Source organism: Eublepharis macularius, chromosome 1 (assembly GCF_028583425.1).
Source record: "Eublepharis macularius isolate TG4126 chromosome 1, MPM_Emac_v1.0, whole genome shotgun sequence".
Lineage (NCBI taxonomy): Eukaryota > Metazoa > Chordata > Lepidosauria > Squamata > Eublepharidae > Eublepharis > Eublepharis macularius.
The window spans coordinates 117767584-117780742 of record NC_072790.1 but is presented as its reverse complement, the minus strand read 5'-3'; the positions used below and the strand labels follow the sequence as shown (position 1 = coordinate 117780742).

Sequence of the window (13159 nt, the reverse complement as noted above, 5' to 3'; positions counted from 1 at the left end):
TTCATGAAGATTAGACCCCAGGCCAATTTTACAGGACCCCAAAGAAGATGCTCCCACCCATTCTCCATATTCCCTATGGGGAAAAATATAACTGTCTACGAAATAGTTGATTTTTACATGCATATAAATTTTATGCAACATGTTTTCTAATTCCAGATCCTTGATTTTTTAAGCATGGGAGATGCAAAGACCAATTCTGATGTTCAAATTCAGGAAAGTGGTTTTCGGAAAATCTGTTGGGCTTTTCTGAAGGTATTAATTTTTTTATTTTGAATGGGAACATCTTACTGAGGCATCCAGATAAATTCTTTAAAAAATAAACATAGAAACAGGTCTGTATTTAGTAGTAAAGCTAAGAAAGGTATATTTCATGACGTAGGTATGATAGTAACTAACTGTAAACATATTTCTTAAATACATAAAAAATGACGGCTTTCCTTTCTCTACCGCAATGGAATGCTCAAAAGGGTAAAACATATATTTGCGAAATCTTTTGATAGAATGACCAACATTTAGCATTAGTACATACACTGTATATAAAATTTACATGAGTGGAATACCTACTGTCAGAAACATTTTCTGTCTATAATATGTCTATACCATATTTTCATGTAGGAAAGTCTGGGTTGAGAAGGAGCGGGAAAGAAGGAGAAAGTTTCACACAATCTTCCTTGAATACCTTTTTATATGTTTTTCACTGACTATTTGCATATTGATGGTTGTTGTGGGTTTTCCGGGCTGTATTGCCGTGGTCTTGGCATTGTAGTTCCTGACGTTTCGCCAGCAGCTGTGGCTGGCATCTTCAGAGGTGTAGCACCAAAAGACAGAGATCTCTCAGTGTCACTTTGCAGGGCTATTTGTGACACTGAGAGATCTCTGTCTTTTGGTGCTACACCTCTGAAGATGCCAGCCACAGCTGCTGGCGAAACGTCAGGAACTACAATGCCAAGACCACGGCAATACAGCCCGGAAAACCCACAACAACCATTGTTCTCCGGCCGTGAAAGCCTTCGACAATATTTGCATATTGTTCTTTCCCTGATTTGCAGTTTCTGTACATAACACAGCAAAAACATGGGCTTCTTCTTAAGATAATTGCAGCCAATCAGAGATCAAGTAGGCAACATGATGACTTTGTATTGTCGAAGGCTTTCACGGCCGGAGAACGATGGTTGTTGTGGGTTTTCCGGGCTGTATTGCCATGGTCTTGGCATTGTAGTTCCTGACGTTTCGCCAGCAGCTGTGGCTGGCATCTTCAGAGTTGTAGCACCAAAAGACAGAGATCTCTCAGTGTCACAGAGTGGAAAAGATGTAGGTCATTTGTATCTACTCAGGAGGGGTGGGGTTGAGCTGAGTCATCCTGTAAGAGTTTCCCAGGGTGTGGAATGCTAATGGCGGGAGGCTTCACTGTATCCTGAGGAGGTTCTTTTGCATGTGGATTGGTACTTGATGTGCTAATCTTCTCTGCAGGGCTATTGTCGGGGATAGAATGTTTTGTTAGCCTGGTGTTTTTCAGAACTGGAAACCATGCTCTGTTCATTCTTAAGGTTTCTTCTTTCCTGTTGAAGTTTTGCTTATGCTTGTGAATTTCAATGGCTTCCCTGTGCAGTCTGACAAAGTAGTTGGAAGTGTTGTCCAGTATTTTGGTGTCCTGGAATAAGATACTGTGCCCTGTTTGAGTTAGGCTATGTTCAGCCACTGCTGATTTTTCCGGATGGCCAAGTCTGCAGTGTCTTTCATGTTCTTTTATTCTTGTCTGGATGCTACGCTTTGTGGTCCCGATGTAAACTTGTCCACAGCTGGAGGGTATACGGTATACTCCTGCAGAGGTGAGGGGGTCTCTACTGTCTTTTGCTGATCGTAGCATCTGTTGTATTTTTCGGGTGGGTCTGAATACTGCTTGAAGGTTATGCTTTTTCATAAGCTTTCCCATCTGATCAGTAATTCCTTTGATATATGGCAAAAACACTTTTCCTGTAGGAGACTGTTTTTCCTTGGTTGTTTGATTCATCCTGGGTTTGATTGCTCTTCGGATTTCATTTCTGGAGTAGCCATTTGCCTGAAGTGCGTGGTTTAGATGATTAATTTCCTCATTGAGAAAGTGCGGCTCACATATCCGTCTTGCACGATCCACTAATGTTTTCATTATGCCTCTTCTGTCGGGGGTGATGATGACTTTGTATTGTTATGCAGTAAGTCAAAGTCAAAAGAGTTTATTGTCTGTAGCCATAGGCCGTCACAATTCATCAAACATTGACTAATAAACAATTAAATCCCTTATCACAGTTTGTATAGGTTACTAAAATTAATTAAAACAATACAGTATACCAAACTACCCCAGGATTATGCAGTCAGTCAGATTTGGTTACAAAGCCAAATCAGAATGAGAACCACACTCCTTGCTCTCACTCTGAATAGGCGATCATTTCTGCCCTGTTTCATGCCCCCCCTTGTTAAAATGCAAGGTACATTTTCAAAGAGAGGTAAAGTTTGTCATGAACTGCCCTCTCTCCTGGCTTAGCACCAGTGCTTAAAACCGTAGTTTGTCATATCCATTACAATCATAACCAGAATGGTATGTGCTCCTTTGCTGAATTTTGTGGTGGAGATGGTTTTGCTGAATTTTGTGGTGGATCTGATTAATAGAAGATCTGGTTATTATTTTTCTGGTCCAACAATAAATGAACAAGGTGCTGTTTCTGTTCTCATAGATGATATAATATTATTGCACTGAATTGATTCTTAACGCCAGTTCACACAACCAGTGAATTAAAGTAACAGTAATCAGGTGATTTGTTAGACACTTAATGATGTGATAAGAATACATCCTTGCAGATAAAAAAAAATCTGTAGTTAATGCTTTAGAGGTGAATTACAATGTTTTGCTTCTAGATCATTGCACAATCATACTGTTTTGCCTTTAGTTATTAAGTGTGCAGTCAGTAACTTTGAGTTAGATTTTTTTCTGATACTTCACCTTTTCAGCTTGTTGGTGCAAATGGAGTTCGGAATGTTGGTGGAAAACTACGTCTTCAGCTATATTATCCTCCTTCAAGGTCCAGGACACAACTGAATGTTGTGGAAGTTTATGACTGGTGGGCAAAATGTCCCAGAAACCATTACCCTTCAACATTGTATGTAACTATAAAGGGCCTTAAACTTCCAGATCATGTAAGTTAAGTTGCATATACATAAACAAAAATTTACCAAGGATTTTTTTTATATCTGTGAAATTGAGAAAAATTGTTTGTCTTTGTAACTAGCTGTGGTTAAAAAAAACTAGATGTTTTTATTACAAATTTCAAGACTTCTGGCACTTTGAATAATTATATTCAGCTTAATTTTATATTGGCTAAAGCAGTGGGAAATCATTTTCGGTTTCTTTATTCTCCCTTGTGAATCTTAGGAAACATACTATGGAAATGAATTGGTTTATCATAGAAATCAATCATACAACAATGTACACATTATTTTTCTTCTTAATCCATATTATGAAAGCAGATTTTGTAGATCAGTCTGGGTTCTCTCCACTGGACCGCTCTTTGGATCATAACTCAGTCTACGCGAGTGAAAAACCATGTAAAAAGGCCCCTTCCCCAACCCACCTTGGCCCTGTTTCCTCAGTTGAGGGAGAGTGAGGCAGTCTGCTTGACCCTGCCCCACTCTCCCAAAGGGGGAGGGAGATGCAGATTGCCTAATCAGTTGGCTGGGCACCGCTTTCTTTGCCTCAGAGGGACCGGATGCTGCCACACTTGCTTCGGGGAGGGGGGGGTTGGGTGGACTAAGCTGTGTCACCTGCCTTATCTCATGGAACTTGAGTGGCTGAGTCAAGCGCTATCTACTACTGTTTGGGTGGGTCAAGCTGGGTGCTGACTCTCGCACCTTGTTCAGGGATCTATCTGAGCCTGGTGCTGCCTCCCACACCTCACAACCCAGGTGCTGCCTTGTGTGTGGCTCTCGTGGGCATGCCAAGTGCTGCCTGCCATGCCTCGCATGGTGGTTGGGCAGGTCAAGCCAGAAGCTGCCTGCCTCACCTTTTGGGGGGTTCGTGCAGGACAAAATGCTTCTGCTGCATATGTTAATGAATATCTTGCAGTGTAATCCTAAACAGAATTACAACCTTCTAAGCCCACTGAAGCCAATGAGTTTAGAAAGGTGTAACTCTCCTAAGGGCTGAACTGTTGGTTCAGATTTTTTCGTCTCTTTACCGCACTGTTCTTTCATTGTGCTATAGCATTCTTTCACAGAGAAATCTTTACAGTTCTAGCAGAGCTCCCGAGAGTAGATGCTTCTGTTTCTCGATAAAAGCTAATTAAAAATGTTTTTGTCTTAACCATACTACCTTAATAATATGGGCAGTTTCATACATGCATGTTAATCATCTGATAACTAGTACCAGTAAATGGGGATTCCATGTGTGAATGAGCCATCCACAATATAGTATCATATATTTAATTAGGTATTTTTACTTTATTTTTCTTCCCAGTGGGAACTTTAGAGCAGCTGACAAAATTTTCAAAATTGAGTAAACAAACAGGAAAAATACTAACATTATAATGTATTTATTCCAGAGACCATTTGATGGAGGGTAATTTTTTTCCCAGTAGATTTGGCAGTGCTCATTTTACTCCTGTATGTTTTTAATTCTTGTGTGTTTTAAATCTTGCTTTTAAATTTGTAATTTGTATTTTTAACGTGTGCTTTAAGTTCGTTAATTGGATTGTTATAAACATGGTTGCTGCATTATTTGCCACCTTGAACCTGAGGGGATAAAGCAAGATAGAAATGATGGTTGTTGTGAGTTTTCCGGGCTGTATTGCCGTGGTCTTGGCATTGTAGTTCCTGACGTTTCGCCAGCAGCTGTGGCTGGCATCTTCAGAGGTATAGCACCAAAAGACAGAGGTTTATACATATACATGAAGATGCCAGCCACAGCTGCTGGCGAAACGTCAGGAACTACAATGCCAAGACCACGGCAGTACAGCCCGGAAAACCCACAACAACCATCGTTCTCCAGCCGTGAAAGCCTTCGACAATACAAGATAGAAATGTTTTAAATAAATAAATTTGTGCTGCTTAAAGGGCCTTTGGCCACACCCATGATTAATACCTGTAATAATCTGGGAAATGGAAGCTTAGTCTTCAGATTATGCATCTGGCAGAGATACTCTCAAGATTTTGCTTCTCTGCTACATAAAACTTAAATATGAGCGAACAAATACAGCAAACATAGTGGGTGGGGTCCAAAGATTCTTTTCCCTCTGAGAGTCTTCCTCTGGTGGAATAATTTTGTCTGACAGTTAGGCTCTCTTTTAGAGTCACTTTGGAGTCAACCAGACTTTTGCAATAGAATCTTTTTGGACATTTAGCAGTAAGCCATCATGTTATGAGACAGAAAAGATATGATATAAATGCATGTGTATACCAGTTCTGTGAATGGCATTGGCTTTATTTAAAATAAAGCTAATATTAATATGTAATTTTTTTTCTAACACCTGTTTTCATTTCCATGTTTTGCTGTAATATACAAATAAATATGCTTTATTTAATGTACATATTTTATCAATTTGTAGGTAGATCCTTCTTTTCGTTCTATGATGGCTATTCAGCAGGAATATCATTCTCCATCATTCTTGGATCTGGAGAGCAATGTATCAAAAAAAGCTAATGATTCTGAACAACAGGTGAAAAGGGAGGAACCCTTTAAATGGTCAAAGCTTCCAGGACAGGTGAGAGTTCATAGATCTTTAGGCACATGTATAAATGTTCGTATGTATATGTGTGTATGTATATGTATAAACATTTCATGTGTAAATATTATGCCAGCCTTTGAAAGATGGGAAATGTTTCTGGAATGTAAATCTAATATCTAATTCTAGTTAACAGCTTTGTGCTATCTAAGTTCAGATGTGAACACACATGGATGGTTCTTCTCCCCCCACCCCACCCCGGGTGTGTCTTCTCTCCCCCCCCCCCCCAGGTGTACATGGAAAATGACTACTACTTTTGATGTCTGTTAATTAGGGATATTTTACACTCGGCCGATCTGGCCACCTGGATCTATGCCATGGTAATATTACGACTAGAATAATGTAATGCATTGTCTGCCCTTGAAGTCAACTCGGACACTCCAGTTGGTAAAGAATACTATAGCTCAGTTATTATCAGGAACTAAGTGGAACATGCATGTAACACCCATTCATTAAGCACTCCATTGGCTGCCAATCAGTTAACTGATTTAAGTTACTGGCCATTACTTACAAAGCCCTACATGGCCCTGGACCTTCATATCTACAGGATTGCTTCTCTTCCTGTTCTCTGCTATGACATCTTCTCTCATCTGTTCAGGACTTTCTGCAGGTGTTATCCTGTGAAAGGACAAGATCAACAACTGCCCATACATGTGCATTAAATGTTGTAACTCCATCTTGTGGAAGAGCCTGCTTGAGGAGATCAGGAAGGCTCCCATGCTTCTGTCATTCTGCAAAATGTGTAAAACAGAATTGTTTAGAAGGGCATTTCTATAAAGGTATTAGGGCTATATAAATGGAATGGATCAGAAAGATGCTTATGAATGGACTGTGGGTGGACTATGACACTAGGTATAGGATGTTTTATCTGTTTGCGGCATGCATTGTCCTACTGTCTCTGCATTGTTTTCTAATGATGTAATACCATTTTTGTATTTTATCTGTATTCCAAATCATGCCTAACGTTCTGTTTGTTTCATATTTCTGTAATCCTAGCCCTAGTACGTTGCTTATTAAATGTCTCATCCTATTGCTCACATTGACTTGCATTGTGTAATCTGCCCTGAGTCTCTATGAGAAAGGTAGACTGTAAACATAATTAAATAAATAAATTCCTTGCAATCAGGACTAGTATTAGAATAAACATGAATTCAGCCATGAAATGTGTACTGTCAAATAAAGAAAATCGCTTAATAGCAACCAAAATAATAATACAGCATACAGCAGAATGTCCAGTGTGTTCCATTCAGGTGACTTTTATGTTACTCTCCCCCCCCCCCATTTTACTTGGGGAATTGGAAGCTGGCCTTGAGTTTGCTCATGCACTCCTTCCCCCCTCCCCTACATAGCTTTTGTGTATGTAGAAAGAGATGGGTGGTTCAGATGATTCTGTCTTGTGAGGTCTGTCTTTTATCATTGATAAAACAGTGAAGGCAGGAGAAGAAACATGTAAACCTGAGTCCTGCTCCTGATTTCATCCCAGGTAGAATCCCAAAGATAAAGAAATGAGAACAAGCACACTGGTTTGTACTTTTGTTTGATGGTTAATGAACATTGTGCAAATAATGGTTTTGTTTGGAAATGCAGGTGTGTCGAATCCCAAACAAGCATCTCTTTTCTCTGCGAGCAGGAGATACAGGATGTTTCTGTATTCGCTTCTCTGAGGATGGCCGAAAATTAGCAGCAGCTTGTGCAGGAAGAGATGGGTATCCTATTATTTGTAAGTAAGTTGGTGACATATGGCATGTTTCAGTCTAAGGTGGAGTCAGAAAGGAAGCATTTTGCTTTCCAGTTTCTTGCTTTGCAAAACTTGCATTAAAACATGCATTTGGCTGTACAGAGATGATGCCCATTATCCAGACAGCCATGTATATAATAGCATGTTCCTGGGTATTTCTGGCAACCTCTTTTCACTACATGCCTTTGAGCCTCACAAAAGAGCTCCCATGAATTGGGGCACTTTCTGGAGTGCCTCAAATGCAGTGCAGTGTGTGGGGTTGCAGCTGGAGGGAACCTGGTGACCCCCTTTCCCTCAGTGCATTAGCAGAAGTGTCTTCCATGCCTTCATGGGGCTGTAATATATTTTCTGTAAGTGTTTGTTGGTAGAAACTTTTAAGATTGAACAGACATACTGAAGTCTCACTTTGTGCTGGATTTGGTGTCTTTCCAGTACTTGATGAAGATCAATTTATTCTCCCTGAATTTAAAGTGAGGTTTTTTCTGCTTTGGGCATGTTTTCCTCCCTCTAGTTTGATTATTGACTACTTTGAATTTGTTTTTATTTCAGCAGCATAATAGCTGTTTTTTACTGTTTTAATGCTAAATGATGTGAAATTTTCAGAAAGATTTGCCTCCAAAATAAAGTATAAAGCATAAATGGAAAAAGTCAGAATCACACACACATACAAAACCCACACAGAGTGTTTTCTTCCTGCTTGCATAAAGCAGTAAGCGTTTGTTTTCTTGTGGCTGCTCGTGTCACCATAAAGATAACCTATTGCAATCAGATACTTTATCTAAGAATGTTCAGATATGAGGCCTTCCCCACAGAGGACCTTTTGGCTGCCAAGGGTTGTAGAAGCTCTTTCATGTCTAAGGTAGTTCATGTGCTGCTAAGTGGTGTATAAGCTCTTCTTACCATGCCCAATTTTGATTGATAGGAAGAGAAATCACACAGCAGGCTGACACTTGTCTCATTTCTTTTGGTTCAATACAAGTGGTTGTTTGGACAATCATGAGTCACTTAATCTTTCATCTTCACCCATGTCCAAAAATTGTTGAATGTTTATCTAGTGTTGTATGTCTTATGGAAGTCACAGTCCTTTCTTAGACAGTTTATAATCCAAGCCAGGTAGACTTTAGGTGAAGACAGATACAATATTTTACCGTAGTTGGGTTGATTTGGATGTGTCGTCACTATAATTCCTCTCTGGGACTGAGCACTGAAAATGCAGCAGAAGGCAGCTATGAATACTTTTGGTTTGCTGATGTCTGTGACATCAAGAATACTTCTCTCTTCTTAAACAATTCTGATAATATAAATTGTGTTGTCTTTTAATAAAAATCAAGGTGATGAGTGAATATTTATATATTTTAAAAATAAAAAAGATTGGCAAGCTTCCAGAGTATGGAATGGAGGAGGGATAAGATTGATGGTTCAACTAGTTTTCAATTTTGATGGTATATGCATCAGTCATTTCAGTTATAAAGGTAGCTTGCACTGTGTCTTGTTATGAGTTTTCTTTTTTTATTGTATCTGTTCCCACACTTTATTCTGAATTGGAAACAAAGGCTGAAGGAAAGACTGGATAAAGGTGTAATGAAGAAAAGTGGCTATAATACTGTAGAAGGCATCAGTGTAGACATGCAGGGATGGTTGCATAAAGGGTTTGCTGAAACAGGAATTTAAGGAAAAATTAGGGCAACATGGTCAAAAAGAACAGTAATTATGCAGTTATAGGGAGTGTTATAAAAGAAAACCTGGAGGGGGAATGTGCAACAGAAATGAATGGAACATAACAAATAATGGTACATCTAATTGGAACTGTTTCTGCATTTAATGGAACTTGGCACTTCCCTACTGCCTCTATACTCCCCCAGCCTCCTTGAACCTTGGAGGAAATTTCTCAGGCCCTTGTGGATGAGAGGACTCAAACTTCTGTTCCCCAAAATAGGAGAAGGCGTGTGCGGGTAATTGGGGATCCCCTATTGAGAGGGGTAGAGGGTAAAGTGTGCTGACTGGCCTTGTCATCTTGAAAGGTATGCTGTCTGCCAGGTGCACTCATACAGGATGTGACAGAAAGTGTAGGAAGACTCATCAAGGCCACAGATTATTATCCCTTCTTTCTGATCCATGTAGGAACAAATGATATTGCCCAGCACAGTCCAGAATGCATTAAAAGAGACTAAAAAGGTTCAGAACTTGGGAGCACAGGTTGTGTTTTGATCAGTTCTTCCTGTCGAAGGCCATGGTTTATGAAGGGAAAGAAGAATACTGCAAATAAATGACTGGCTATGCAGATGGTGTCATCAGGAAAGGTTTGATTTTTTGGACTATGGCTTACACTTCCGTAGTGAAGCTCTTCTATCCAGAGATGGTTTGCTACTCACGAGGGTAGGAAAAAATGTGTTCGGTAAGAGCCTGGTAAACCTGATAAGAAGGGCTTTAAACTAAATCCTATGGGCAGGAGAGACAAAAATTCAAACTGGAGATGAGAATACTGTAGATTTGCAGGGAGCGAAACATATGCTAGGAAACATTAACTCACAGGTAAGCACAGAAACAAAAACCTCAGGGCTTATAACTCATGGATTATAATGTCTCTGCAGTATTGCACAGAGTATGGGAAACAAGCAGGAAGAACTTGAAGTCCTAATACAGGAAAGGGACTATGACATAACAGGCATTACTGAAACTTGGTGGAATGACACTCAAAATTGGAATACTAGGATTGAGGGATACAACTTGTTCAAAAGAAATAGACAAGTAAGGAAGGGGGGAGGAGTAGCATTTTATGTAAAGGAGATAGATACTTTGAGGAAATACATGTATCTGAGCATGGAAGTTCAGTTGAGAGTCTCTGGGTGAAAATAAAAGGAGTAAGAAATAATAGTGATATTATGGTAGGAGTCTGCTATAGACCACCAAGCCAGGTGGAGGACTTGGATGAGAAACTCCTAGAACAAATTATACTTTACAAAGAGATGGGATGCAGTAGGCATGAAAGGTCAAATAAATTCCTGACTTGTCTTGCTGACAACTTCATTTTTCAGAAAGTAGAGAGGGAAACAAGGGATTCTGCTATCTTGGACCTGATTCTCAGCAACAGCGAAGAACTGGTTGATAAAATGAAAGTAATGGGCACCCTGGGTAGCAGTGACCATGTAATTTTGGAATTTACAGTCTTGGGGAAGGGAAAAGCTGTACGTAGTCAGACATATAGGTTGGACTTCAGGAAAGCAAATTTTAACAAACTGGAAGTTATGCTGGGTAGAATCCTGTGGTCAGAAATACTTAAAGAGAAGGAATCTTAAGAGGGGTGGGATTTTCTTAAAGGTGAAATATTGAAAGCGCAATCACAAACGATTTCTAAGAGAAGGAAAAATGGGAGGAGCCTAAAGAAGCCAAGATGGCTCCATAAACAGCTTTCTAATGAATTGAGAACTAAAAAAGTCTAATTTAGGAAATGGAAGGAGGGCCTTATAACCATGGATGAATATAAACAAATGACCAGTGCCTGTAGGTAGAGCGCTAGAAAAGCTAAAGCTCAGTATGTGCTTAGGCTAGCAAGAGATGCTAAAAACAACAAAAAAACCGGTTCTTTGCTTATGTTAAAAATAAGAAAAAGAGCAAAGACATGGTCGGCCCATTGCAGGGACAGGAAAGTGAAATTGTAACAGGTGATGAAGAGAGGGTAAAACTACTTTTCCTCAGTCTTCTGCAAGGGAAATGGTCCTCAACATGACAATTCTACCCCTAGGATTGACATAGGGGCAGTACATAAGCCCCTAGTTTCTTTAAATGAAACTAAGTCCTCAGGGCCAGATGAACTGCATCCAAGGATACTAAAAGAACTCATAGATGTGATCTCTGAGCCTCTTTCCATTATTTTTGAGAACAGGCAAGGTGCCAGAAGATTGCAAGTGGGCAAATGTTGCCCCCCTCTTCAAGAAGGAGAAAAAGGAGGATACCAACCCGTCAGCTTGACGTCTGTACCTGGAAAAGTTTTAGAGCAAATCATCAAACAGTCAGTCCTTGAGCATTTAGAAAGGATGGCTGTGATTACTAAGAGCCAGCATGGGTTTCTCAAGAACAAGTAATGTCAGACTAACCTTTTGAGAAAGTTACTACCTTGCTGGATCAGGGACTGCTGTAGATGTAGTTTATCTCGATTTCAGTAAGGCTTTTGATAAGCCATAATATCTTTGTTGACAAATTGGTAAAATGTAGTTTGGATCCTATTACTGTTAGATGGATCTGTAATTGGTTGACAGATTGCACCCAAAGAGTGCTTGTTAATGGTTCCTCATCCTCTCGGAGGTAACAAGTGGAGTGGCTCAGGGATCGGTCCTGGGACCTGTTCTGTTCAACATTTTTATAAATGATTTGGATGAAAGAATAGAGGGAATGCTTATTAAATTTGCAGATGATCCTAAATTGGGAGGGGTAGCAAATATGGTAGAAGACAGAGTCAGGATACAGGATGATCTTGACAGTCTGGAAAACTAAATATAAATAAAATGAATTTCAACAGAGATAAATGCAAAATCAAATGCGTAATTATAGGATGAGGGAGACTTGTCCTGGCAGTATTATGTGCGAAAAGGATCTAAGCATCTTAGTAGACCATACACTGAACATGCATCAGCAGTGTGATGTGGTAGCTAAAAAGGCAAATGCGATTTTGGGCTGTATCAACAGAAGCATAGTGTCCAGATCACACGAAGTGATGGTATCGCTCTACTCTGCTCTGGTTATACCTCACCTAGAGTATTGTGTTCAGTTTTGGGCACCACAGTTTCAGAAGGATATAGATAAGCTGGAACGTGTCCAGAGGAGGACAACGAAGATGGTGAGGGGTCTGGAGACTAAGTCCTATGAGGAAAGGTTGAATGAGCTTGGTATGTTTCGCTTGGAGAGGAGACAACTCAGAGGTGATATGATAACCATCTTCAAGTACTTGAAGGGCTGTCATATAGAAGATGGCATGGAGTTGTTTTCCTCTGTCCCAGAACGTTGGACCAGAACCAACCAGTTTAAATTAAAAGAGTTTTTGGCTAAACATTAGGAAGAACTTCTTGACAGTTAGAGTGGTCCATCAGTGGAACAGGTTTCCTTGGGAGGTGGTAAGCTCTCCGTCTTTGGAAGTTTTTAAGCAGAGGCTAGATGGCCATCTGACAGCAATGCTGATTCTCTGAACCTAGGCAGATCATGAGAGGGAGGGAGTAAGGGTTACATCAATGCTTAGTTCTCACGGCTTCTTATTACATGCTCAGGGTAAGGCCAATTGCCACCTTGAGGTCAGACAGCAATTTTCCCCAGGCCAGTTTGGCCAGGAATACTGACGGTTTTTTGCCATCTTCTGGGCGTGAAGTAAGGGTAACTGGGTGTGTGTGGTGGGGAGGTAGTTGTGGATTTCCTGCATTGTGCAGGGGTTGGACTAGATGACCCTGGAGTTCCCTTCCAACCCTGTGATTCTATGACCCTAGGGGTCACTGTTAGGCAAACAACAGTATTCAGACTTTGGTTTCGGTAAGGAAAGGCAAACAGAGGGGACAGGGCCCTTTACAAGGCTTTAGCCATCTTCTGGGCATGCAGTAAGGGTCACTGGGTGTGTGTGTGGGGGGGGAGGTAACTGAATTTCCTGCATTGTGCAGGGAGTTGGATTAGATGACCCAGTGGAATTCAG

The 13159-nt window shown here is 40.3% G+C and overlaps 1 protein-coding gene across 4 annotated transcripts in view; it reads left to right on the top strand.

The window, feature by feature from the left end:
- AHI1 (Abelson helper integration site 1) overlaps positions 1 to 13159 on the top strand; it is a 181670-nt gene that overhangs the window by 29848 nt on the left and 138663 nt on the right. For all 4 annotated transcript variants that reach the window (XR_008597506.1, XR_008597507.1, XM_054986316.1 and 1 more), the window contains exons 8-11: positions 157 to 252; positions 2986 to 3171; positions 5574 to 5729; positions 7338 to 7470. Coding sequence is in view for 2 of the 4 variants with exons in the window: in XM_054986316.1 (XP_054842291.1) it covers positions 157 to 252; positions 2986 to 3171; positions 5574 to 5729; positions 7338 to 7470 (571 nt within the window). In the remaining 2 variants the exon portion in view is untranslated. The remainder of the gene's footprint in view (positions 1 to 156; positions 253 to 2985; positions 3172 to 5573; positions 5730 to 7337; positions 7471 to 13159) is intronic.